Source organism: Hevea brasiliensis, chromosome 6 (genome assembly GCF_030052815.1).
Source record: "Hevea brasiliensis isolate MT/VB/25A 57/8 chromosome 6, ASM3005281v1, whole genome shotgun sequence".
In the NCBI taxonomy this organism is placed as follows: Eukaryota; Viridiplantae; Streptophyta; class Magnoliopsida; order Malpighiales; family Euphorbiaceae; genus Hevea; species Hevea brasiliensis.
In genome coordinates, this window is record NC_079498.1 from 22,776,915 (window position 1) to 22,800,568 (window position 23,654).

A 23,654-nucleotide genomic window follows, 5' to 3' on the forward strand; every position below is an offset into this window, starting at 1 on the left:
GGTTTGAACCAAATTCTGCTTAGCCTACCCATATTCCACATTCCAAAAGATTGAAAATATGAGAAAAATGAGGTTGATTAATAGCGACAATTTTAAATTAAAATAAAAATAAAAGGTCTATAGAGATAAAAAAAATTAATTAATAGTAATTTTTATTCAACTAACACTATTCATAATAATAATAATTATAGTTAAATATTCTTGTTTTGCTTGGGGCTTGGTTTGATAAATTTGCAACCAAAATTATTGTTGATAACTACTTGAATTATTGAAATATGAATATATTTTTTTTATTATTATAGAATTATAATATTGTTAAAAAATAATTTTAAACATCTCCTAAAATATCAAATAGATATTTAACCATTTCACTATAAGCCTAATTAATGGCTAATGTCATCACCTCACTTTTGTGATTTAAGTAATCTACTCACACTCGTGTTTGGTAGAATATTAAAAATTAAGAGTTGAATGTTATCTTTCTAATTTTTAAAAATTAGAGTGTATTTGGTAAAAGATTAAAAAATTATATTATATATTTGATGAAAAGTTAAAAATTAAGAGTTAAATGTTATCCGAGTTTTAATTTTTAATAAAAGTAATTATTAACTTAAACCTCTTAAAGTTAATATTTAACTTCTTAAAAAGGTATAAATATTAATGAGATGAAAAGTTAACATTATCCAAATATGAGAGGTTAAAAGCATTGTTATGAGAAGTGGACCGGACTAGACTGACCAATCAAACTAGGTTAATTAGGAATCGACCACTGGTCTGGTTTGATTCTCTTCAAAACCCTGATTTTGTACAATCTAACCGAATTGAAACCTAGATATAACCTTACTGCTGGATACATAAAACCACTTTAGCTACTTGCTGAATTTACCAATTTACTTCCTCAAAAATATCTAGATTTATCCTTCATTGCCTTAAATATTTTTTTAATGTTATTTCATTAAATATTAAATAGAAAAAATTTAAATTATTTTTAAACATTTATTTCACATTAAAATTTAAGTAAATTTATTTTAATCATTATATATAAAATATATGAAACAACCGATTATAATAATATATTATTTTTATTAGTATTTTTAAAGTAAATAATAATTTTATAATATATTAATATTATTCTAGTCAAATATCGATTCAAACTCAGTTCAACTTTAAACCTTTAATCATTTGTTTTCATTGGACCAGATTTAAATACTTTGATTGAAAATTATAAGAGTACTAATGAACCTTTTTAACCAAACACTTTTTAAAGAGGATAATTATTAACTAATCCTTTAAGTTAATATTTAATTCTTAATAAGATATAAATATTAATTAAGTGAAAAATTAACTTAATCCCTTTTAATATTTAAAGGGTTAACAGTTAGTATCTCATTGATCGCATACCAAACGACTTACACAAGCCCAAAAGCAACTAACATAACACACATACAATAGCACACAAATCTTACGAGCCCAAATGCCCAATCCAAACAAAGGATAGAGAGAGAAAGAGTGGGGTGGGGTTTGGACGAAAGGAGGTAAGAAGAATAATCAATCTTACCTTCAACATTAGGAAGAAAGAAGGGAGATGGAAAACGAGGCAGAAGAAAAATGGAAGCAGGGAAGAAGAGTAACCAACCTTTCTAATCTTTGTTTATAGCAATCTTTATGTTTTATTTATATTTTTCCTTTTATAAAAATAATTGATAAGAAAAAAAAAGGAAATTATAGCAAAGAACTTAGCCATCAACTTTCAAAGAAACTGCCAAACTCGATCAAAGAAAAATGAAAAGTACACATTGAAACACGGCCAAAGATCGTCTAGTGAGAACCTTGAACTAAAAAACTGTGTCTAACTCAAAATCTGCCAGCAAATGATCAATTTCTGCATGATGGACACGCACCTCCCTACATTCTCTCCCTCTGCCCTTGATAAACCCCACCTTAAGATTGATAACAAAGTCAAGATAAGCTAATCAGACACAACCCACAATGGGAAATAGAGCTGCACTTCTGCTTTTGGTGCTTATGCTTTGCTATGAGCCAACATTGCGATTATGTTTGAGAAAGAAGAAACAGAGGAAAAGGGGACAGAGAGGGAGGAGAGAAGGGAGGAAAAGGACTGGTTTTTGTTGCATGACTCAAAGCATGTGGTGAAAACTGACTCTGGGAATATGAGGGTGGTGAGGAGTTTTTGTGGGAGGATGATAGAGAGGCCTATGCATATTGGTTTCATTACTATGGAGACCAAGACTCTTTTTATCCCTCAGTATCTTGACTCCAGCTTGATCATCTTCATTCGTAGAGGCATGCTAATCTCTATAGTCTCTTTCTGTTTATTGAATTTTTAGATTTCTGTAAAAAGATGCAATAAATTTAATATTTAATACTATGGAGAGAAGCCATGTAAATTATAGGAACTTAAGTATAATATCTTAGGCAGATTGGACGTCATTAAGACACAATTAAACATATAAAATGAAGAGCAAATTTGTGTTTTTGGGTTATAGGACTAGTTTTTCAAAGTCATGATCCCTGCCGGGAAGGTGCACCAATTGATGATTACAAGGACTAAATGCCAAATTGCAGTGAATATGAGAAAGAAGCTGCTATGGACTTTTTGTGGAGTTTTTTCAAATGCTAGATTATAATAAATCTGAAATATGATTGACTGGCCTGCAGGGGAAGCAAAGATTGGATTGATCTAAAGAGATGAATTGGCCGAGAGGCGATTGGAGACTGGAGATGTCTATGGAGTCCCAGCTGGTTCAGCATTCTACTTGGTAAACACAGAAGAGGGACAGAGACTTCATGTAATTTGCAGCATTGACCAATCTGAAAGCTTGGGATTGGGTGCTTTCCAGGTACCTTAAATTTCTCCAACAGAAATTTTATATATATATATAGAGCTTGAAAGGGCTTTTGGTATATTGTTTATAGTATAGATAATATGTATTAATGTTGGAACCGTAAGAGTTGTCTCTCTGTGTCTCTTTTATATATGATCCATGGCTGCTGAACTTTCTGGTTTCTATAAATTTGCAGTTTTTCTTCATTGGTGGAGGGACCTATCTAGCATCTGTTCTCTCTGGTTTTGAACCAGAAACACTTTCAAGTGCCTTTAACGTAAGCAGATTGAAATTTATACGGAATTTTCGGCCTTCATTTAAACTTGGCTGGTTTCAGCTGACTTACTGTTATCCATTGCAGGTAATAATTGATGAATTGAAGGAGATTTTGACCAGGCAAGAAGATGATCCAATCATATATTTAGATGATTCCCAAGCACCAAGATCAAGCTTCTGGACACAATTCCTTAAAATGAAGGAGCAAGACAGACTCCAACACCAAAGAGATTGATGGAGTTTCAACAAGAACCCATGGAAGTAGAAGAGGAAACAACATGGAGGAAACTCTTGAATTATGTATTTGGACAGAAAAATGAGAAGAAAAGGTGTGAAAAAACTGGTAAATCCCCTGATTCCTATAACATCTACTAGAAAACCCCCGACTTCAGAAACAAGTATGGATCTACCATTGCCCTTGATGGCTCTGACTATGAGCCTCTCAAACATTCTGGCATTGGTGTGTATCATGTCAATCTCACCGCGGTATTGTTCTTTCTTCAATTATCTACATGTATCAAACAATGTGACTTTGTGAGTTATGACCTCATTGATTTTGTTCCTTCTGGGTATTTTCATTCCAGGGTTCAATGATGGCACCGCATGTGAACCCAACAGTAACAGAATATGGAATTGTTTTGGGGGGAAGTGGCATTATACAGATTGTGCATCCAAACGGAACGCAAGCAATGAAAACTAAAGTAGTAGAAGGTGATGTGTTCTGGGTGCCTAGATACTTCCCATTCTGTCAAATTGCATCAAAAACAGACCCTTTCGAGTTCTATGGATTCACAACCTCAGCTCGGAAAAACAGGCCACAATTCTTGGCTGGTGCAAGCTCAGTCCTTAGAACCCTGAAAGGCCCTGAACTTGCAGCTGCATATAGCATGAGCAACGAAAGCCTAAATCACTTAATTGAGGCTCAGCATGAGTTTGTTATATTGCCTTCAGCAGCAGCAACACCACAGGACATGGCTGAGAAGAAAGTTACCTCTGAGAGGGTGAAAAAGGCGATCAGGAGCTATGATAATGATATGATCATGGGTTTTGATTAGGGAAGAGCAGGATGAACAATAATGTGGTTGCACCCAGACTACCTAGCGGGTGTAAATTATAGCTTTTTGTTTACGCATTTCCTTCTTTCTTTTTTATCTAGTTGTTTTTCATAGTTTATTAATGAGTTTCTCATAGTTGTGAATAAAATTTTGGTTCTTTACTTTGTCTGTTCTTTGAACCTCTACTGATGGCAGTTTTTGTCACCTCCATGGCAATTTAAGATGTTTCTTGAGAGAAATGAAGCATATCCCTGCTCGAAGAGCAACCTAAACTTGCCTTTGCTTTGAGAATTCTGTGACCAACTTCGCTTCCTCCGGTGTCTAAGCTCCATTTGTCCTACTGTAATCTATGTGCATCACTCGCCTCAAGCTCTTCCAATGGTGAATTTTAGCTCTCTTCTCCTCCTTGACCACGGTGGACTAAATTCAACATGAAAATGCCTCAATGGCTTGTTTAATAGTTTAAGAAAAAATATATTTTTTATTGTTATTTTAATATTTTTACTAAAACAACAGTGACATAACTGATTTTCTAAGAAAATTATAGGATAACAAGTCATCAATCCTTTTGAAAACATTGCATTTTATTAGCTAAATATTATAGTTAGTTAGTTAATTTTATGAATATTTTTATAAAAATTATATAACTTTAATTTCTTTCATTAAATTCACTAAATTTTAATTTAATTTAATAAAAATTATTATAATATAAAATTAAAAGTTTATACGTTAATTTATTGATTTATTAACTATTTTATAAATAAAATTATCTCATTTTATTAATTTAAAAAAAATAATATAGATAAAATGCATCAAACTACTCTTACGGTCAAACCTATTTTATTTCTCTATTTTTTTCAATAAGCTATTACTAATTTAATAATTTTATTTATAAAATAATTAACAGATTAATAAATTAATTTAAAAATTTTTAATTTTTTATTACAGTAATTTTTATTAAATTAAATTAAAATTTAATAAATTTTATAAAAAAAATTAAAATTTAATAATTTTATGAAAATAATTATAAAATTGAGTGGCAAAATTACACATTTTACTAGAATTAGAGCAAAACCCAAAAGGAAGATAGCTGTCATGTGCGTATCACGTGCCGAATAAACGAGATTTAGATCTAGGAGATGAACCGATTTTCGGGTGCTCGAGTCATTAATCGCCGGAAAGAAATTGACTCAGACTAACATCGAACTACCTGAAAATCATAATCTACACAGCTATGAAGAAGCTCAATCGTTCTCTTGCCCTCTTTCCGCTTCTTCTCCTTGTTCTGATCTTTGTTCTAACGCATACAGAAGCCGAAGTCATAACCCTAACCCCTGAGACCTTCTCCGATAAGGTAATACCATAAAAACTATATATTATATTAGATTTAGCTTTCCGGATTTCATTCAATCAATTCGCCTCCTTCAATTTCTGTTAATTTTAAAATTTTTCTTATCTTCACAATGTTCGACAGACCTTGTGATCTTTGTGCTTCATTTGTTTGGAATTTATGTGGGTTCAATATATTTCTTCGATTTGATTGGAAATGAAATTTTCCTTAGTTTTCTGAATAAATATTGCAGTATTTGGTTGCTTCCGACTAGTATCAAACTTCATTTAGTATAAAGTTTAGTCCTTTGATTTTTGAGGTAATGTGATTGGATGATTGGATTCTTATGTCAATTTGCAGATGATTGTTTTCTCCTCTTTGTTGCTTAATAACCCATTTTATTCCTTTTTTTCGTATTTATTGCCTTTTTTTTTGTCCTGGTGTAATTTCACATGGGGATTCCAAGTTGGAGGTCTCTGGTTCAATCTCACTGGAATTTCCTATTTGTGAGTGGGATTAGTAGGATGGAATAGACATAAAAATAATAATCAATAAAGAAGTTACTGATTTTGTGTGTGCGTTTATTTTTTAGGTGAAGGAAAAAGATACTGCATGGTTTGTGAAATTTTGTGTTCCTTGGTGTAAGCATTGGTAAGTGATCTTATTTTAGTCAATTATTTAAATGTATTAGTGAGCTGGCTAGAGTTGATTATTGAAAAAACCAAAATTTCATGCTGGCTATATATTCATGAATGCAACGATGACTTCCAGTAAGAACTTGGGCTCATTGTGGGAAGACCTAGGGAAAGCGATGGAAGGGGAAGATGAGATAGAAGTTGGAGAAGTTGATTGTGGTACAAGCAAACCTGTATGTACGAAAGTTGATATTCACTCATATCCTACATTTAAGCTTTTCTATGATGGAGAAGAAGTTGCTAAATATCAAGGTAAAATTTAATATCATTTGTTTACAATTAAGTTTAATTTCTGAATATAATAAATATTTCATGTTGCTTATACTATGTGAGTATAGTGGTGAATATAGCCTTTAGCTTTAAAGGACTGCAGTGCCTTTTCATCATATGTTCAGGTTATTTGCCATTTTATGCATCTGAAATTCTTATCTCATTTGAGTGTCAAATTTTGAGCATAAGTGTGGAGCTTAAATTTTAATTCCTAATGTGAATGAAGGATTAGTAGAAGAAATCAAGTCTTGAAAATAAAAGCAAAGTGTCGCCAGCTGGCTGGAATAGTGGGCAACCATATTGAGCTTAAATTTTCATGTGTTTGCTTCTTAATCATAGGGCTGGTCTGGAAATTTTCTTTAGTCTTAACAAATAATTTGGGCAAAGTTGTGCATACTAGTGAAGATAGAGGAGCTATCATGAAAAAGCAATCCAAGAAAGCCTTTTTCTTAAGGTGGAATGTATTTGATAGGAGAAGTCATATACATGTTAAGACACTTTAACTTCAGCTGGATATGCAGACTTCAGTGAAATTCCCCTAAAATCCTGAAACTTTTATATGGAATCATAATAGCTTTTATAGTCATATTGGTCAGATAAAATCACAAGGCTGAATGTTGACTTTCTGCAATCTAGTAGAATAAAAGAATTCTAGCTTCCCATGGAATAAATATCTTTTACATCATGGAATGGGAGACACATTTTTGAGGATTTAGCCCAAAATCGTTTAGAGTAGAGAAAGCGAATCCATATAGCCGACCCCAAATCTTTGAGATAAAGGCTTAGTTGAGTTGAGTTGAGTTGAGTTTTACATCATGGAATGGGAGACACTGAAAAGAGCATTTACTCCAGCTCGTGTGCTGGCTTGTTCGAGAACTTCTAGCACACATAAGGCTGACCCTTTTGTTCATAAGTTATTAGTCACGTGATGAAGCCAGCAACTATGGTAGTTGGACCGGCACATCGAGTGGTGATTTTAACTGTATTTGCTTTTTCGCATGAATAAATTATTCGAACGATGCTTGTTCTACATTCCAAGACCTTACTATGCAGTTTTATTATTTATCATGGTGTGTGATGGCACTGTTGTCATTGCAACAAGTAAGATAATCTCAATGTAATTCTTATCAAGACTTGCAGTTAAGTGTTTGTCAAAATTCTTTGGTTTTTCCTTCTTAAATATAACATGCTCGTGATTAGATATTGCCAGCTTTGGCATGCGCAGCTTGTATCCCAAGCTTGAGGAGTTTTTAACATCCAACATGAAAAGAAGGTTCTAGACATTTTTTTTGGTACTAATGGAGAGTCTAATTGGTGACTAGGGGTGTAGACAAGTCAAGCCGTTTGCAAGCTACTGGAAATTCGGCTCGATAAAAGCTTGGTTCGATTCGGGTCGTTTTCTAAATGAGCCGAGCCCGTTGGCCCGAGCTCAAATTTTAGGCTCGTTTAATAAACGAAATGAGCTCGAGCTCAACAATATTTGGCTTGAGCTCGAGCTTAGCTCATTGACAAGCTTGTGAGTTAACTCGTTGAACAAGCTCGTAAGTCAGCTCGTTGACAAGCTTGTGAGTTAAGATGGCTTGTAAATAAGTTCGTCAGTTGGCTTATTTACAAAAATATTTATATTAATAATTACATTTCATATTATTGTAAATATATTTGTTTTATTTATGATTGTTATAGAAATAATATATTATTTAAATTACATTTTATAATGTTGTAAATATATTTGTTTTATTTATGATTATTCTAAAAATAATATATTATTTAAAATTATAATATAATCAATATATAAAATACAGTTATTTGTACTTTAATTTTTTTATAAAAATTAAGTTAATTTATATATAAAAATAAAATTAAAATATTAAATATGTACTCTCAATATAAAATAATGTATTATTAAATATTGTATTATTATGTAAAAGTATGATGTAATCAAAATAAAAAGTACATTTATAAAATATAATTTTTTAATATAAAATTATTTTTTTTTTATGAAAAAATTAGTTATTTTGTATATGAGAAATAAATTTAGAATATTAGATTATGTAGTTTTGGTGGTACTATATGTCTTAAAAATATGAACCCATCTCTTTCTTACTCTTTTCCTCTCTCTCTAAATTTTCAAATTTTAAAAGATTAAACTCCAAATTTAACACTAATCTATTTAACTATAATTATTACTCGCGCTCTCTCTTTCTCTACAGTCTCCCTCCTATTTCTTTATATTAATACTAACTAATTTATCCATCTATTATTATTACTCTATACTATCCCTCTCCCATTCTCTGTCTTTATAAATGCTCTCTCTTAGCTTCATCCAACCACTTTAGCATGGGAACACCAACCAATACTCTCTCTCTCTCTCTCTCTCTCTCTCTCTCTCTCTCTCTCTCTCTCTCTATATATATATATATATATATATATATATATATATATATTCTAATTTTCAATTTACAAACTAATTAAACTATACTGGAATAAATTATATAAGGTGTTAAGTGTGTATAGATTATAAATACAAGTGATATTTCAAAAATTAAATATTTAGTATGTACACACATGCATACACATACACACATATACTTCTTTTGTATTATTGTAATATAATTATAAAGTTTAAATCAAATAAAGGATTTAATCATATAGTGACATATTATAAATGTATTAGTGTATTGTATATATAATTAAAGGTTTTAATTAGCATTTGAGTCAATAAGAGTTAATATTTAAAGTAATAATAATAATAATAATAATAATAATAATAATAATAATAATAATAATAAAACCTTAAAAGTATTTTAAATAATTCACATGGTAAATTTTTAAAATAAATTTTATTGAAAAAGGAATAAAAATAGAACTAAAAAAGTTGTTGACATGTACTTAAACAAAGAAACTAAAAGAACATAAAAGGGAAAGAAATTAAAAGAAAATACAAAATAGATAAAGGAAAAAAAAATGGAAATTAAAAAAAAATGCAAAATCCAAAAGAAAAAGAAAAAAATAACAATTGAGTAAGGTGGGAATCGAACCTAGGGAGGTAAAGAAATAACTACATGCCTCCACCATTGGAACACAATCAAATTCTTATTCAAAACTTATCATACTTAAATATATAACAATATTTCAAATGCTTTACCACTGTAACACAATCACATTCTTATTCAAAACTTATTATGCTTAAATATATACAATATTTCAAATGCTGAAGTGAGATTCTTTGTCCCACATTGTAAGTTTTGGTGAAGTGGGAGGGTTTGGCCTCATTATAAAAAACCCCTTATAGAGTTTTTATGTGGTTTAAAGCATAGAATTAGTTTTAATGAGACTTTAATTAGATTAAAAAAATTTTTAAGTCTCCATAATGACATTTTAGTAATTAAATTTTTTAAAAATTTTTAGTTGAGCTTGTTTATAATTATAAACGAGCTGCGCTAGAGCTGGGCTCGTTTATGATTTAAATGAGCTTAAAGCGAGTGGAGCTCGAGCTTGGCTTGTTTATGATTTAAATGAGCTTAAAACGAGCAGAGCTTGATTTTAATAAATTTTAAACGAGTCGAGCTTGAATCTTAATATTAAAGCTCGAATCGAGCTCAAACTTGAAACATATACTTGCAAGCTGAGCCTGAACAAGTCAAAGCTCGGCTCGACTCGGCTCGATTATACCCCTATTGGTGGCCACATCTCCCCTCTAAGGAGGACCTTCTAAATCATATCTCCAGCACTCAATAAGGGGGAAATTTACATCCCACTCTGTGCTTTTTATTTCTTTCTTTCTTTATTTTTTTTCTTACTTTAGATAATGATCAAGTCCTTTTAGTAATGAAGTAAACTTCGTTCACCTTTCTTTTTCGTGATCGGAATTTGACAATCATGCCTTCTCTTGCATTTGGTATTACTGGGGCAGTGATAAAATGATTCTTGTATCAATGATTTATGCTTATGACTAACAATTTAACTTTGCTTTTACATGCTATCAAAATGATTAGGGCCAAGGAATGTTGAATCTCTTAAATCATTCATTTTCGATGAAGCGGAAAAAGCAGCAGCGAAAGCACAGCTTGACAGTGATCAAGATTTGTGATCGTCAGTAAGGTAGCCTTAAAGACCTCTCAACTACACACTGTAATCTTAATAGGAGAGGCTTGAATTCTGTTTTTGAGTTGACTAATCAAGACCACAGATTTCGTTTTTCTTCTTTCCTGAAATATTTTGCAAAAATTATGCAAGGCAAAGATGATTGGAATCCTTCAGAAATTTCAGTTGCATGTCATTTGTTAATATATGCTTTCTCAACCAACTGCTCAGCAAACCCACCCCCCATCCCGCCTCCCTTCTCTTTCCCTCTCGCTCTCTCTGTCTAATTGCCCTCTTTCACGTGGTGCAGTTTAGGGACTGTAGATGGAAGCTGAAGTGATGGTGAAAGTGTCGCAATGAAATCAACATCGTTTTACTAAACAGCCCAGCTTAGATCCCCTGGGGGATCATAAGCTGATTTTATTGACTTGTCTTTTTCTTATCCATCCTGTGATCGGAGTTTGTTTTAATCTGCTTTAGAAGGGCACTAATTTAGTAATTTTGCATTCTAGGGCATTTGATCTGTTACAAAATTGTATCATCCTCCTACACAAGGAATTTCAATTGAAAGTTTGACAGTTCATAGTTCTTAGATTCAATCATGTGAATTTAGGTTGTCTCCTCGTGGTTTCACCTACGATTTACAAAATTTTGGGCATGGAATATTGTGAAGCACAAAGAATTTTGTTTCTGCAATTCTCTTGTGCTCTTAATTTTGCTTTTATTTTTATATCAGATTCATTCGCATGTCTAACAAAATTGAATGACAAAATATATCCGTAGTTTGGATTAAGATTATATCTGAATTATCACTAAATTCACTACTGCCTCTAATCCAACCAACAAGATTGAAAGCTCTTAATTATACTGTTGGACATTATTTATATTCACAAAGAAAATGTTTTTAGATTTTTGCAGCAAATGAATTATATTAAATTTTTAAGGATTCCTTTTGGAAATTAATGCTTGATTTGACGCCTAAAATAATTCATTTGAAATTTCATAATCTTTAAATTTCATGAAACAAATTATAATTAAATCAAATAATGTCCTTTACATAGAATTGATTATATTGAAATTAAATTTAATTACAATTAAAAAAGAGAAAATTATAACATGTTCCTTGAGAAATATTATATTTTAGTTCTTGATTTTTTAAAATTTACTTATTTAGTCTAAAAATATAATATTTTATATTATATTATATTTTAATCCTTATATTTTTTTAAAATTAATTATTTAATCCTTAATTTTTTCACAATATCACACTTTTGTCCTAATAATTTTAATATATAGAACAATTTAATTTTTCTATTAATGAATAAAATTATTGTATATATTAAAATTATAAAAATTAAATTTTTTATATCTTAAAATTAAATAGACTAAATAATTCATTTCTCAAAATTCAGGAATTATATTATGAAACAATTTAAAAATTAAATAATTAATTTCTTAAAATTCAACAAGTACAATGTAATATAGGCGAAATGCATTGTAAGCCTTTTATTTAAAATGAGAATTAACTGCAAGTTTGCTAAAGCAATTAGACACATAATTATAAGTGGAACATGATAGCAAATATATCATAAAACATATGGCTAAAAGCAAATATATCATAAATACCGGTTGGATTTAGTACTATGCAAATGGACGGTTTGATTTTGAACTAAACTCCCAAAATATGAGAACTAAATAAAATAATTCGATTCAATTCAGTTTAGTTTTTTGATTTTATGAATCACATACAGAAAGAAAGAAAAAGAAACTAATAGACTATATATTTTTGTTCTTGTTGATAAATGTACACATTGACAAAATAAACTATATTTATGCCTATAAGAAAATAGGGAAAATCATGAATCCCTGTCTGAAAACTGACAAGTAAATATATCTCATTCTGCATTGTTCTACAATTACACTGTTGGTGCCTGAACCAATTGATCAGGCTTTTGACAACTTACATGAACTTCCTCCAGATGTGCTGAGATTACAAGTTACAATTCCATTGCCAAAGTAAGGATTATCAATTCAAACCAACAATAAATTCTCAACAGGAGTAAAGGAAAACAAATTCTCAATGATTGGGTATATGTATCATCAATAAGATTAAAAGTTCAACTTTATAAAAATCATGGAATCAAGAGAAAAGAACACAGAACAAAGAGAAATAAAAATTAATACAACTAAAAAAGAAAAACCGCATTAATAACTTATCAATCACACATTCAGAACCTTAAACCCTAAATTTGAGGGTGAGAAATCAAGAAAAGGCCGAGACTTGAGAAATCATTACCTTAATCCAATGAACGTGCTGAGATATAAGAAAATGAGCCAAGCTTAGGGTGTGCAAAAGTGAGGAGTGAGGGTGACTGACTCTGGGAGTGAAGTTGACTAAGAGAAGGGAGAAAGGAAGGGAGCGAGGGTGATGGAGACTGTGACTGAGTCAGGGTTTGAGCAAGGCTGTGACTCGCAAGGGGAGGGGGACAGCCACTGCAACTGCAACAAGTAGAGACCAAAAGAGGAATCGAGACCGCAAACCAAAAGGCAGGAGCTGTGAGAGAATTGGACAAAGAGGGAACAAAATGCAGAAGGAAATTAGGGATTTTAGTCTTGGGCTGGGTGGGTATAAAACGATAGCCACAATTACTAAAAATGACGGCAACATATGTATATACGAAGTAAGGAACAGAACTTCGTTTAGTTCAATTATTTCATTTTTTGACATTAATAACCGAATTGAATCGAGTGACTGAAATATTCAAAAATAACTAACTGAAATGAACCGTTTAGACAAAAAACCAAATTAGAATGGTTCGGTTTGTCAGTTACAACCATTTAATGCTCAACTCTAGTTGGACACCTCATCTCAACAATCTTGCTGATACCGACAGCCAGAGTTTGGTGCGTGTCCCTCACATGGGTTACTCAGACATAGTTGCCAAAAATGTGGGCTTAGTGGAATCATCTTGAGGAACCCAGTATCATCATTCTTCAAGAGCTTGATTTCCTTCTTAAGCTCCTTTCCAGATCACCTATTGATTTCGGTAAAATCTTGGGAAACTTTACAGCAATGTGGGAAAGATTGCATCAAGAGCTGGGGTATATTCATTTCAAATCTGGCCAAGTTACTCAGCTCTAAGAACAAATTATATACAGTTGTGTCAAAAATAAAACAAGTTAGTGCCCCTATTAAGCAACCTATATCATTCAAGAACATAAATACATGAATAGAATTTGCACCAAATTGAAATCAGATAACATATGAATCAAATGCTGAATCAAGCAGGTAAAAGAAACCATTGAGCAGGCCTAAACACTTCATTGCTGTAGAAGAAACAAAACTCTAAATCATACAGTTATTAAAAGGAAGGACAAAAAGGCAAGCCCTCTTACAGAAATTTGTTTGGACAAGTAGACATTATTGTCATTGATCAACTATCCTAAAGCTGATTTTGAGATTAACAGTTAAGTGAAAATGGATCAGCAAATAAGTATGTCAATGTTAAGATTGTGGCTTATATTCAGGAAGACACTGCATACAGAAAGCTCCATGCAAAAAGAAAAAAAGAGGGGCATCAGGGAGTGAATCCCACAGTACAATTTAATGCTGTTAGCCTAATATACAATTCTAATTATTGAAGGTTATTCTTTATTTATGAGTTCCTCCTATTCCTACTTGTCAAAGGAAATCTCTTGTACCTCCATAAAGAAGTGCTTGTAAACACCTTCTTTATTGTGAAAAAACAGAGGTGGCTATCTGTGGAAGTAGGCACATTGCTGACCCAAGGAAAATACTTGTGTTGGTTTACTGAGAGTAAGGGTGTGAGACATTAACATTCAATAGTTGAAGACCAAGGGTCATGCTAGAATTATCAACCATTTACTACAGGCAACAGCCTTAGTTATCATCCTCTCTATGCATTTCTTAGTTCTTATTCCATTCAGAAAGGTCTCTTCAAAATCTAAGATGATGCATATGCCTTCATATTTCCTGATAAAGAAGATCAGAAAGAATTTGGCATACAACAATGTTTTCAACTATCAAAACTTCCATAAAATTTCATTACCAAAGTTACAACATCAATTCAGGATCATTCTCAAGTTTCCACTGAACATGCAATGCTACAACCAAAAACAAATGTTGAATGAAAAGAATGCCAAAAACAAATATAATGAATGTGTACCGCATTGCACTGATGCCCAAGCTACACCATCCTCACATTCTCTGAGGAGTTGTTCCATAGTTCACGGCTTTCACAATTGTTAATGATTGTCAAATTCATAAGCTTGGGTTTACCTAACTGCAAAATGATAGAATATTATCACATCAACATTCTGCTTTTTACACAAGCAAAACTGTTGCATCATAATTCATGCACGTTTCTTTAAAGTTAAAAGCAAATTAAATAGTTCAGAAGGTAATAACTAGAACATCCCAGATAATATTAACCCATGAGAACTCCATGCACATCTTAGATCCCATCAGGGATCAAACATAGAAATCAGCTTCTTATGTAAATCTGCTTCTCCACTAATGACATTATATTGTAAGTCTTTGAGTATGGAAAACTAATACGGGTTATATTTGGTAAAACTGAAATAGACAGGAGGATTTAAAAAAATATATGTAGTACACCAAAGTATGCAATATTGTAGATCATAGTTCCTGGATATACTTTAACAAAATTGAACACATAGGATAAAAGTTGATAAAGATCGTGTAATAACATTAGGAACACCCATTTGACTTTTAATTTTCAAATTATTATAAGCATTATAATTTGTAACTTATGTGAAAATTTTAAGACCCATTAATTTGGGCTTCCAAGGAAAGTACATATTATACCAAAATAGTACATCAAAGATGATACTTATGAATTATATACAATTCCATTTTAGATATAGCGGAACCATATCATGTATGGAAATGCTTAAAGAAGCCCAATGCTTGATATACCTGATCCATTTTTTGTCATTTTAATTTCCAAAGTCATCTTCAAGCACATATTGAAGCTTCCTGTAAGTAGGCCCATCCACAAGGTTTTTCTCTCCCCAATCTTTCAACAAGTCCATAGCCTCTCCAATCCTTCCTTGCCTGCAAATCTCATCCAATAGTGTCCTGTATGTGATAAAATCAGGTGATCTATGTTTCCTAATCATCTCCCATAAATAATTTACTGCTTCCTCAACTTTCCCACCAAGAGCCAAGGCATTAACAAGTGAATTATATGACTTGCTACTTGGAACAAACCCTTTTATCTTCATCTCATCACACAACTCCCTAGCATTATTTGTTCGACCTTGAGCACACAACCCATAGATCAGATAATCATAGGAAAAAGAATTAGGCAAGCAGTTATAGACCACACCCATTTGATGGAATATTCTCAAAGCATCATTAACATGGAGGGAAAGTACGTACCCTTTTATCATAGAATTCAATGAGTAAATGTCAGGCTCAATTCCATCATCGACCATCTGCTTAAACAAACATCTAATAGTCTCCATATAGAGATAATTTATATAGGAATTTTTTCCCCTACTCAACATTGCTGTGAAAAGAATATTATAGGTTCGAATCGAAGGCCTGCAATCCAAGTTTCGACCATTTCTCATGTGCTTAAATATATTCACTGCTCTAGTCAACTTCCTAGCTTCAGTGAAGAAATAGATAATCGTATTGTATAAAGCCTCATTACAAATATGAGGAACAGCAAGCACTTGGTTAACAACATCATCCATTTCTTTGTACATTTTAGCAACACCAAGCTTCTTTATAGTAATATGAAAAGTGGACGCATCATGCCTAAACCTATGCTGCTGTGATGCCCAATTAAATATCTCAAAACATACCAAAGGATCTTCTTGAAGAGTTAAGACATTGCACAGTTCTTCATTAGTGAATCTTGGTGGGAGTTGGGAAATTGCTTCTTGAGACTTAGCTTCATCAAGAACAGGCTTCCTGCTGGCTTTCAACCTTTTACTTTGTCTCCTTCTAAAGGACCTCGATGGTGCTTTAGTGGAGTAACAAGAACACAAAAAAACACCAAATTTTGGATTTGAAGGCAAATTGGAACTTGGGGCGATTTGGATCTGGGCTAAAACGTTCATACACTTGAATGAATTGATAGTGGGATTTAAAAGACAATAGCTTTTAGAGTAATGGGTCAAGGAGGTCAATAAAGGAAATGCAAAATTACAGAAGCTTTTGGAGTGATAAGAGAAACTAGGGTGAATCCAAAAATAGTATCTAGAATAAATTTGTGTCAAGCAATCTCTACGTATAAAAATCATTTGCTTCAACTTACCCAGATGACCGATTTTCTACCAGGTTGATGCGCTAGCCGAATTGGACGCTCTCTCTCATCTTTCAGAATCAGTGAAAATGCTTAACAAAGCCGAATTTTAGGTTCGTATTGTAGAATCGAAGTAAGGAAAACAAGTTAAGCTGAATTTGATAAAGCTTGAAAGAGAACGAGAAAGGGCTGCATTGATGAACTGTCATCTTTGTTTCCCGGGGAGAAGAAAAGGGCAATTCTCGGATGGCCCATGGCAGGCCGCTCTGGTTGTAAGCCTAAGCCCATTTCAGCTTTTGGAGGATTCATTAAAAAAGGCGAAGCAACGCACGTTTCATTGTAAGAATTAACGATGTGCGGTTTGGTTTTTATTTGGGTTTGGAAATTATATAATATATATTTTAATTATTTTTAATCATATAATTTTATAAAAAATATATAATTAAGAATGAAACATGTTATATAATATACTCATGTATTTATAATTAAAAATTATAAAGTAATTTAATAAATTTATAATTAAATTATTAATGTGTGTATATAAATGATAGGAATGGAATATTGAAATTGTCAAAAATATATTTTATTATTTATATTATTTATAAAAATACTAATAAAAAATATATTTTAACTATGGATATATGAGTTTGTTGCTAATAATATATTTTAATGACTAAAAATATGTCACTGGTCATTTTTAATGATAATAAATACACTTCTAATATTTTTAGCAAAGAAAAGCTTAATTTTAAACTTTAATTTTATTTTATAAAAAAATTCTTTTAATTTGCAATAGCATGCTTTCACATTAAAAAAAAAAAACTTCTAAATTATAATATAACGTTTATAAATGTAATTTCAGTATTTTCTAGTGAAGTGTAAATATTTTTCTTTTACCGAAAATAGATCATTATAATGACATTGGTATTTTTATAATATATCTACATGATAATTGAAATGGATTTTTTTTTTAAATACGAAATGAAATGAGATAGAAAAATATTTTAATTATTTTTTAATCTGAAAATTAAAGAAATTTTTGTGAAATAAAATTAAGGTTTATGAATTTTTTTAATAATAAATTGAAGTTAAGCCGGCAAAGTTACCCCTTCAACGTGTCATTCGTATTTACAACAAAAACAAATAATAATGTCTCTAAACATCAAAGATCTCTGGAGGAAAATTTTATTATTTTTCGTTTAAGAAGAAGAGTTGAAATATATGCTGTACTGGAACTTGAAGCAAAATAGGTGATGGGGTTTGGTGTTAATTTTAGCTACTAAAAATCAAGAATAAGTAAAGTTGAAACACTGAACTGCAACTTCTACAGCAATTAAGCAGCAACAACAACTGCTGCAGAATGTGGTCCTCAGTCCTCCTGTGTAAGAGCTGCTATAATTACATTGTAAGAGTTCAAAGCTTGCAGGAACCTGTTGGCTCTGGTATAACTTCCACAGCAATTAAGCAGCAAGAACAACTGCTACAGAAGGTAAATGGTCCTCAATCCTCTTGTGTAAGAGCTGCTATAATTACATTGTAAGAGTTTAAAGCTTGCAGGAACCTCTTGGCTCTGGTGTAAGAAGATTCTGTTTCCTGTTTTAACAGACATAAATTTTGAATAATTGCTTCTCTCTCTTCTTCTTCTTCATCATCAATTCTCTCCCTCGCCTTTCCTCTATTTTCTTGAAAATCAAACGGTACAACAACTATATATATATCAAAATTATTTAATTAATTAATGTGTTAATAACTCATTGATATGCATAGACTGATATTTGGGTCATATGAGTTGATTAATTAAAATTTTAAAATAAAGTTCACTGATGACACTAATTTTCTTTGTTTAAAAAAAAAAAAACTAAGCAATAGCCTCTCTGGATAAGAAAATTCTAGTCTACCCAATTGGATTTAAGACATAAAGATATAAAATTTATATATTTAATAAATAAATTTATTAAAAAAATAATTGATATAAGTCCAGAAACAATACAATGGTACAGAAGAAAGAAACAAGACAAATCAAATCAAGACAAACATGTCAGAAAGAAATAAGAATATTGCCAATTCAAACAAAATTACATAATAATTAATTGACTATACAGTACTATGAAGAAGCTATAGAATTAGAATCCTAGGAAAACCATATAAAGAGCATACAATAATTAATTAATTTAGTATTAATTCTAAAACAAGCTAAGCAGCTTTAGCTGTACAACTCAGGGAACAAGATAGATCTTGCAAAACACTTGCTAGATCTTCATCCAACTCACCTTCTTCTTGGAAGTCACTAGTCCCTCTTTCAGAACCCAGTTCTTGATTTGCATGCAAACACTCTCTGGCTTGTGATCTTTGTTTCTTTATAGCTTCCCTCCTGCGATCATGATCTACCATCCTGCACCACGAATTAAAACAGATAATTATTAAAAAAAATGAAAAGTTAAGATCACAGGATATTGGAAAAAGAGAGATCAAGTGGTACTCTTTAGAGAGAGGGAGATGATGGGTGATCCCAGAAACAGAAAGAGGAAGGCCGTAGCTTCCCTGGAGGTTAAGCATGGACTGCATTTTCTTTGAAGGAAGATGATCAGAGAAAGGTAAAAAGAGGGGAAAGGATTGGTAGAAATCCTTCTGCTAATAATTGATCTCTATTTTTCTAATATCCATATGATCTCCCTCCCTCTCTCTCTCTCTCTCTCTCTCTCTGTAGCTGTCTATCTCTCTCTCGGCAATTAAAGCCGGGAAGGTTGGAGAAAGTGGAGATGCTTCGTTGCCTTTTCCTCTGCGCTCTATCCTATTTTTTATGGATCGAGTTTACCAAACATCTGCTGTAATGGAATAAATGACCCGCAATGGTTTATTTTTTTTTAATTTTGAAGTTAAAAAAAAAAAAGTTTGATTTAACAAATTAAAAAAATAAAAAAATAATATGCATAGAAGTAAATAGGTTATCCTACACTTTTTAATTGAAAAATATTAATTTATAGATGCTTTTTATAGTTAATTTATTTTTAGTTTAATTTATTTTTATTTAATTCTTTCCGAATAAAGTACAAAAAAATTATTATAAAATCTTAAACGGGGTTGTAGATATAAATCTACTGCAAATCTTAAATTATGGTAAATATGATTTTAATTTATGCAATATTTAAATTTAATTTATTTTTAATCCAGTCAAACTCGGATTAACCCTTAATTGTAAATAAATTATATTTTTTATGAACTCAATTTAAATTGAAAATTGTGATACAAATATTTAAATTTTTATATAATTTTACATATAATGTATATTTTATATTATATGTATAATGTTTCAGTTTAAGTACTATACATTTTTAGAGCCTAGTATTATTCGATTTGAATCGAATAAACCGAATTGAATCACCTTAATTTAATAATTTAGTTTAATTTTTAAAATAATTTGATTGGATTTAGTTTTGTATTTTAAGAATTTCAATTATTTTGATTTAATTTTATTTTAAAAGAAAAAATCAATTAAATCGAACTGAATTAAATTACTTTGTTGATTTTTAAATTAATTTATTTTTATGAAGAATTTATGAATTATATGTAATTTTATATATAAATTGTTTAATTTTATTTATTAATGATTATTAAGTTTAAACTAAGGTCAAGATCAGATCAAATAATTTGAAAATTAAGTCTAAATTAAAAAATCTATTAAAACTAAAAAAATTGATCGATTCAAACCGAACCAAAATAACACATTTCAATTTGGTTCATTTTTCATTTATTCGGTTCAGATTGATTTCTAAAATATGGTAATTCAATTTTGCTGATTCAATTCAATTCGATTCGATTTGATTTGAACTGAATGCTCATCTTTATATATTTTGTTAATTTCATTTTTTTTAATATATCAAGTATTTTTTTTATATTTATTTTTCGATTTATAAAAGATTAATCTTTTGATATTTGTGATTAATTCTCCAAATAATATCTTTTTAATAATTAAATATTAATATTTTTAAGAATACAGTTAACTTTATCACGGCATTCAATATTTATTGATATCCTTAAACTTAATTAGGGCCGTGATCACAATAGCGTGTTAAATCAATTTATAAATTTGAGAGCGACATTAAGTATTACACACCATGAAAAGTTGTGGGAGTCACCTCTAGAATTTGCACAAGCCAATTTAAAATTTGTGATTCTTATGAGTCGAGATTATGGATTATTAATCATAGTCTGGCCGAGTAAGTCAAAAATTTGAATGGAATGTTTATAACACAGTAATCTTTGTTTATTTTGTAAAAAATAATTTATAGTTTTTTATAAAAATATTTTTTATTATTTAATTATAATATTAAATTAATAATATGTGTGTTATGTCATGTATAAATAAATATTTTCACATTTTAATAAAATTATTAAAATTTAAAAAATAAAAAAATAACTTTTTTAAAAAAATAGAAAGTTATTCTCCTTAAAAATGACTTAATTTTTCTTTAATCAAAAAATATTTTTCATTGATTCTTTTTCCTTGAGTATTCCAAACACTAAAAAATGTATAAAATATTTTCTATGAAACAAACGAAACCTTAATCACACATTAAAAAATTATATTTTCCCATAAAGATTGGTACAACGGTTAATTAAAAATTTAGCTCTTAATGCACTCTATCTCAAGTTCGAATTCTACTAATTGCTATTAGAGTAAGCCCTATTGTAAAATCTCAATTGTCTGCAAGTTCTCTCTTGGACAAAAATATCTCTCTACTCCTAAATTAAATAAAATAATAAAAAAATAATAAATTTAAAAATTAGGGGTGTTACATTCTTTCCCCCTTACAGAAAATTCGTCCTCGAATTTTACACAAGGCAGAATAAAGTACAGGATTACACATTAAACAGATAAGCGTACTTGCTATGCATGTCCCGTTCTGACTCCCAGGTGCACTCTTCCACTGACTGGCTCCTCCACAAAACCTTAACCATAGGGATCTGTTTTGATCTTAGCTGCCTCACTTGGTAGTCCACTATGGCTACAGGTTGCTCCTCAAACGTCAAGTTTTCTTTCAGCTCTATTACATCCGGTTGTAGTACATGGGAAGGATCAGGAATGTATTTTCTAAGCATGGAGATGTGAAACACAGGATGAACATGAGAAAGGTTGGGTGGTAGCTCCAACCGGTAGGCAACTGCTCCAACTCTATCAGTAACCTCAAAAGGTCCAATATACCGAGGTGTCAACTTACCCTTCTTTCCAAACCTCATGACTTCCTTCATTGGAGAAACCTTCAGGAATACATAGTCACCTACTCTAAACTCCACATCCCTCCGTCTGGGGTCTGTATAACTCTTCTGCCTATTGAAAGCTATTTTCACTCGTTCCCTGATTCAAGGAACTATCTCTGAAGTATACTGCACTAGGTCTACATCATGCACCTTCGCTTCTCCCATTTCCGTCCAACATAGAGGAGACCTACACTTTCTTTCATATAGTGCCTCATAGGGTGCCATCCCTATGCTGGAATGGTAACTGTTATTGTAGGCAAACTCCACCAAAGCTAGCTGATCATCCCATTGACTTTCAAAATCCAAAACACTCATGCGAAACATGTCTTCTAGTGTTTGGATTGTCCTTTCGGACTGTCCATCTGTCTGAGGGTGGAAAGTAGTACTAAAATTCAACTGTGTGCCAAGTGCCTCCTGCAACTTCCTCCAAAACCAAGAAGTGAACTAGGGCCCTCTGTCAGATATTATGGAAGCAGGAACTCCAAGCAATCTGACTATTTCTCGAATGTAAAGTCGGGCGTACTGTGCCACAGAATATGTAGTCTTTACAGGCAAGAAGTGAGCTGATTTAGTTAGGCGGTCTACAATTACCCATATCAAATCATATCCTCGCGTGGTACGAGGCAACCCAGTCACAAAATCCATAGTAATCATTTCCCACTTCTATTCTGGGATAGGGAGCTCTTGTAGCTTCCTTGACGATCTCTGGTGTTCAAACTTTACCTTTTGACAAGTCAAGCACTTGGACACGAAGCCTGCTATATCTCTCTTTATGCCATTCCACCAATAGCTATCTTTCACATCATGGTACATCTTGGTGGAGCTTGGGTGGACATTGTACAGTATATAGTGTGCCTCTTGCATTATTTCATTTCTGAGATTGTCCACATTGGGCACACATATCCTAGAACCTTGCACTAGGGCGCCATCATTGGCAAATCCAAACTCACCACATTCACCTTGCTGTACTCTTTCTATGATCTTCATCAATTGTTGGTCTCTGTGCTGGGAAACTCTAACTCTATCTCGCAAGTCTGGCCTCACTGAAAAATGAGCCAACAATACCCCCTCATCTGAAAGATCTAGGATTAAACCTTGATCCATCAACTCATGTACTTCCTGAATCAACGATCTCTTCTCTACTGAAATGTGCACCAAACTGCCAGAAGATTTTCTGCTCAAAGCATCTGCTACTACATTGGCCTTCCCAGGGAGTTACTGGATAGTGCAATCATAGTCTTTCAGAAGCTCCATCCATCTCCTCTGTCTCAAGTTTAAATCCCTCTGTTGGAAGATGTACTTCAAACTCTTGTGGTCGGTGTATATCTCACACACTTCACCATACAGGTAGTGTCTCCAGATTTTTAGTGCAAAGATTACAGCCACCATTTCCAAATCATGGGTGGGGTAGTTCTGCTCATGCCTCTTTAGCTGCCTTGAAGCATAAGCCACTACTCTTCCATTCTGCATCAAAACACACCCTAAGCCAACTCTGGAGGTGTCACAGTACACGGTATATCCTTCACCACTCATCGATAGTG

General features: G+C 31.7%; 3 protein-coding genes and 1 pseudogene across 5 annotated transcripts; 2 read left to right on the forward strand and 2 right to left on the reverse strand.

The window, feature by feature from the left end:
- Positions 1–1,918: 1,918 nt before the first annotated feature.
- On the forward strand, positions 1,919–4,345 carry LOC110635496 (vicilin-like seed storage protein At2g28490; annotated as a pseudogene).
- Positions 4,346–5,310: 965 nt separating this feature from the next.
- LOC110635497 (protein disulfide-isomerase 5-1) lies at positions 5,311–11,154 on the forward strand. The gene is made up of 5 exons (XM_021784856.2): positions 5,311–5,531; positions 6,100–6,158; positions 6,279–6,454; positions 10,468–10,573; positions 10,866–11,154. The coding sequence occupies exons 1-4, from the start codon at positions 5,412–5,414 to the stop codon at positions 10,560–10,562; spliced, it is 450 nt and encodes a 149-aa protein (XP_021640548.2). The 5' UTR covers positions 5,311–5,411; the 3' UTR covers positions 10,563–10,573; positions 10,866–11,154.
- Positions 11,155–13,302: 2,148 nt separating this feature from the next.
- Positions 13,303–17,175, reverse strand: LOC110635498 (pentatricopeptide repeat-containing protein At2g27800, mitochondrial). Of its 3 annotated transcripts, none has more exons than XR_009149458.1 (3): positions 15,516–17,175; positions 14,743–14,859; positions 13,303–13,693 (listed from the first exon to the last, which is right to left on the reverse strand). XR_009149458.1 is itself a non-coding variant. In XM_058148455.1 (2 exons), the coding sequence occupies exon 1, from the start codon at positions 16,850–16,852 to the stop codon at positions 15,536–15,538; it is 1,317 nt and encodes a 438-aa protein (XP_058004438.1). In that variant the 5' UTR covers positions 16,853–17,174; the 3' UTR covers positions 13,303–14,859; positions 15,516–15,535. The 3 variants fall into 3 exon arrangements, 1 of the variants encoding a protein (XP_058004438.1); XR_009149457.1 differs by having other exon boundaries at positions 13,303–13,674; positions 15,516–17,174; XM_058148455.1 differs by having other exon boundaries at positions 13,303–14,859; positions 15,516–17,174.
- Positions 17,176–18,892: 1,717 nt separating this feature from the next.
- Positions 18,893–19,677, reverse strand: LOC110635499 (uncharacterized). Its single transcript, XM_021784859.2, has 2 exons — positions 19,334–19,677; positions 18,893–19,246 (listed from the first exon to the last, which is right to left on the reverse strand). The coding sequence occupies exons 1-2, from the start codon at positions 19,417–19,419 to the stop codon at positions 19,048–19,050; spliced, it is 285 nt and encodes a 94-aa protein (XP_021640551.1). The 5' UTR covers positions 19,420–19,677; the 3' UTR covers positions 18,893–19,047.
- Between the last annotated feature and the right edge of the window lie 3,977 nt (positions 19,678–23,654).

Bases quoted from the DNA above. Each gene is read 5' to 3' on its own strand.
- LOC110635497 (XM_021784856.2), top strand. From the start codon at position 5,412: ATGAAGAAGCTCAATCGTTCTCTTGCCCTCTTTCCGCTTCTTCTCCTT. The intron at 5,532-6,099 runs GTAATACCATAA...TTTATTTTTTAG, and splicing joins CTGAGACCTTCTCCGATAAG to GTGAAGGAAAAAGATACTGC. The intron at 6,455-10,467 runs GTAAAATTTAAT...CAAAATGATTAG, and splicing joins AGAAGTTGCTAAATATCAAG to GGCCAAGGAATGTTGAATCT.
- LOC110635498 (XM_058148455.1), bottom strand. From the start codon at position 16,852: ATGATTTTTATACGTAGAGATTGCTTGACACAAATTTATTCTAGATAC.
- LOC110635499 (XM_021784859.2), bottom strand. From the start codon at position 19,419: ATGCAGTCCATGCTTAACCTCCAGGGAAGCTACGGCCTTCCTCTTTCT. The intron at 19,247-19,333 runs GTACCACTTGAT...TTCGTGGTGCAG, and splicing joins CATCTCCCTCTCTCTAAAGA to GATGGTAGATCATGATCGCA.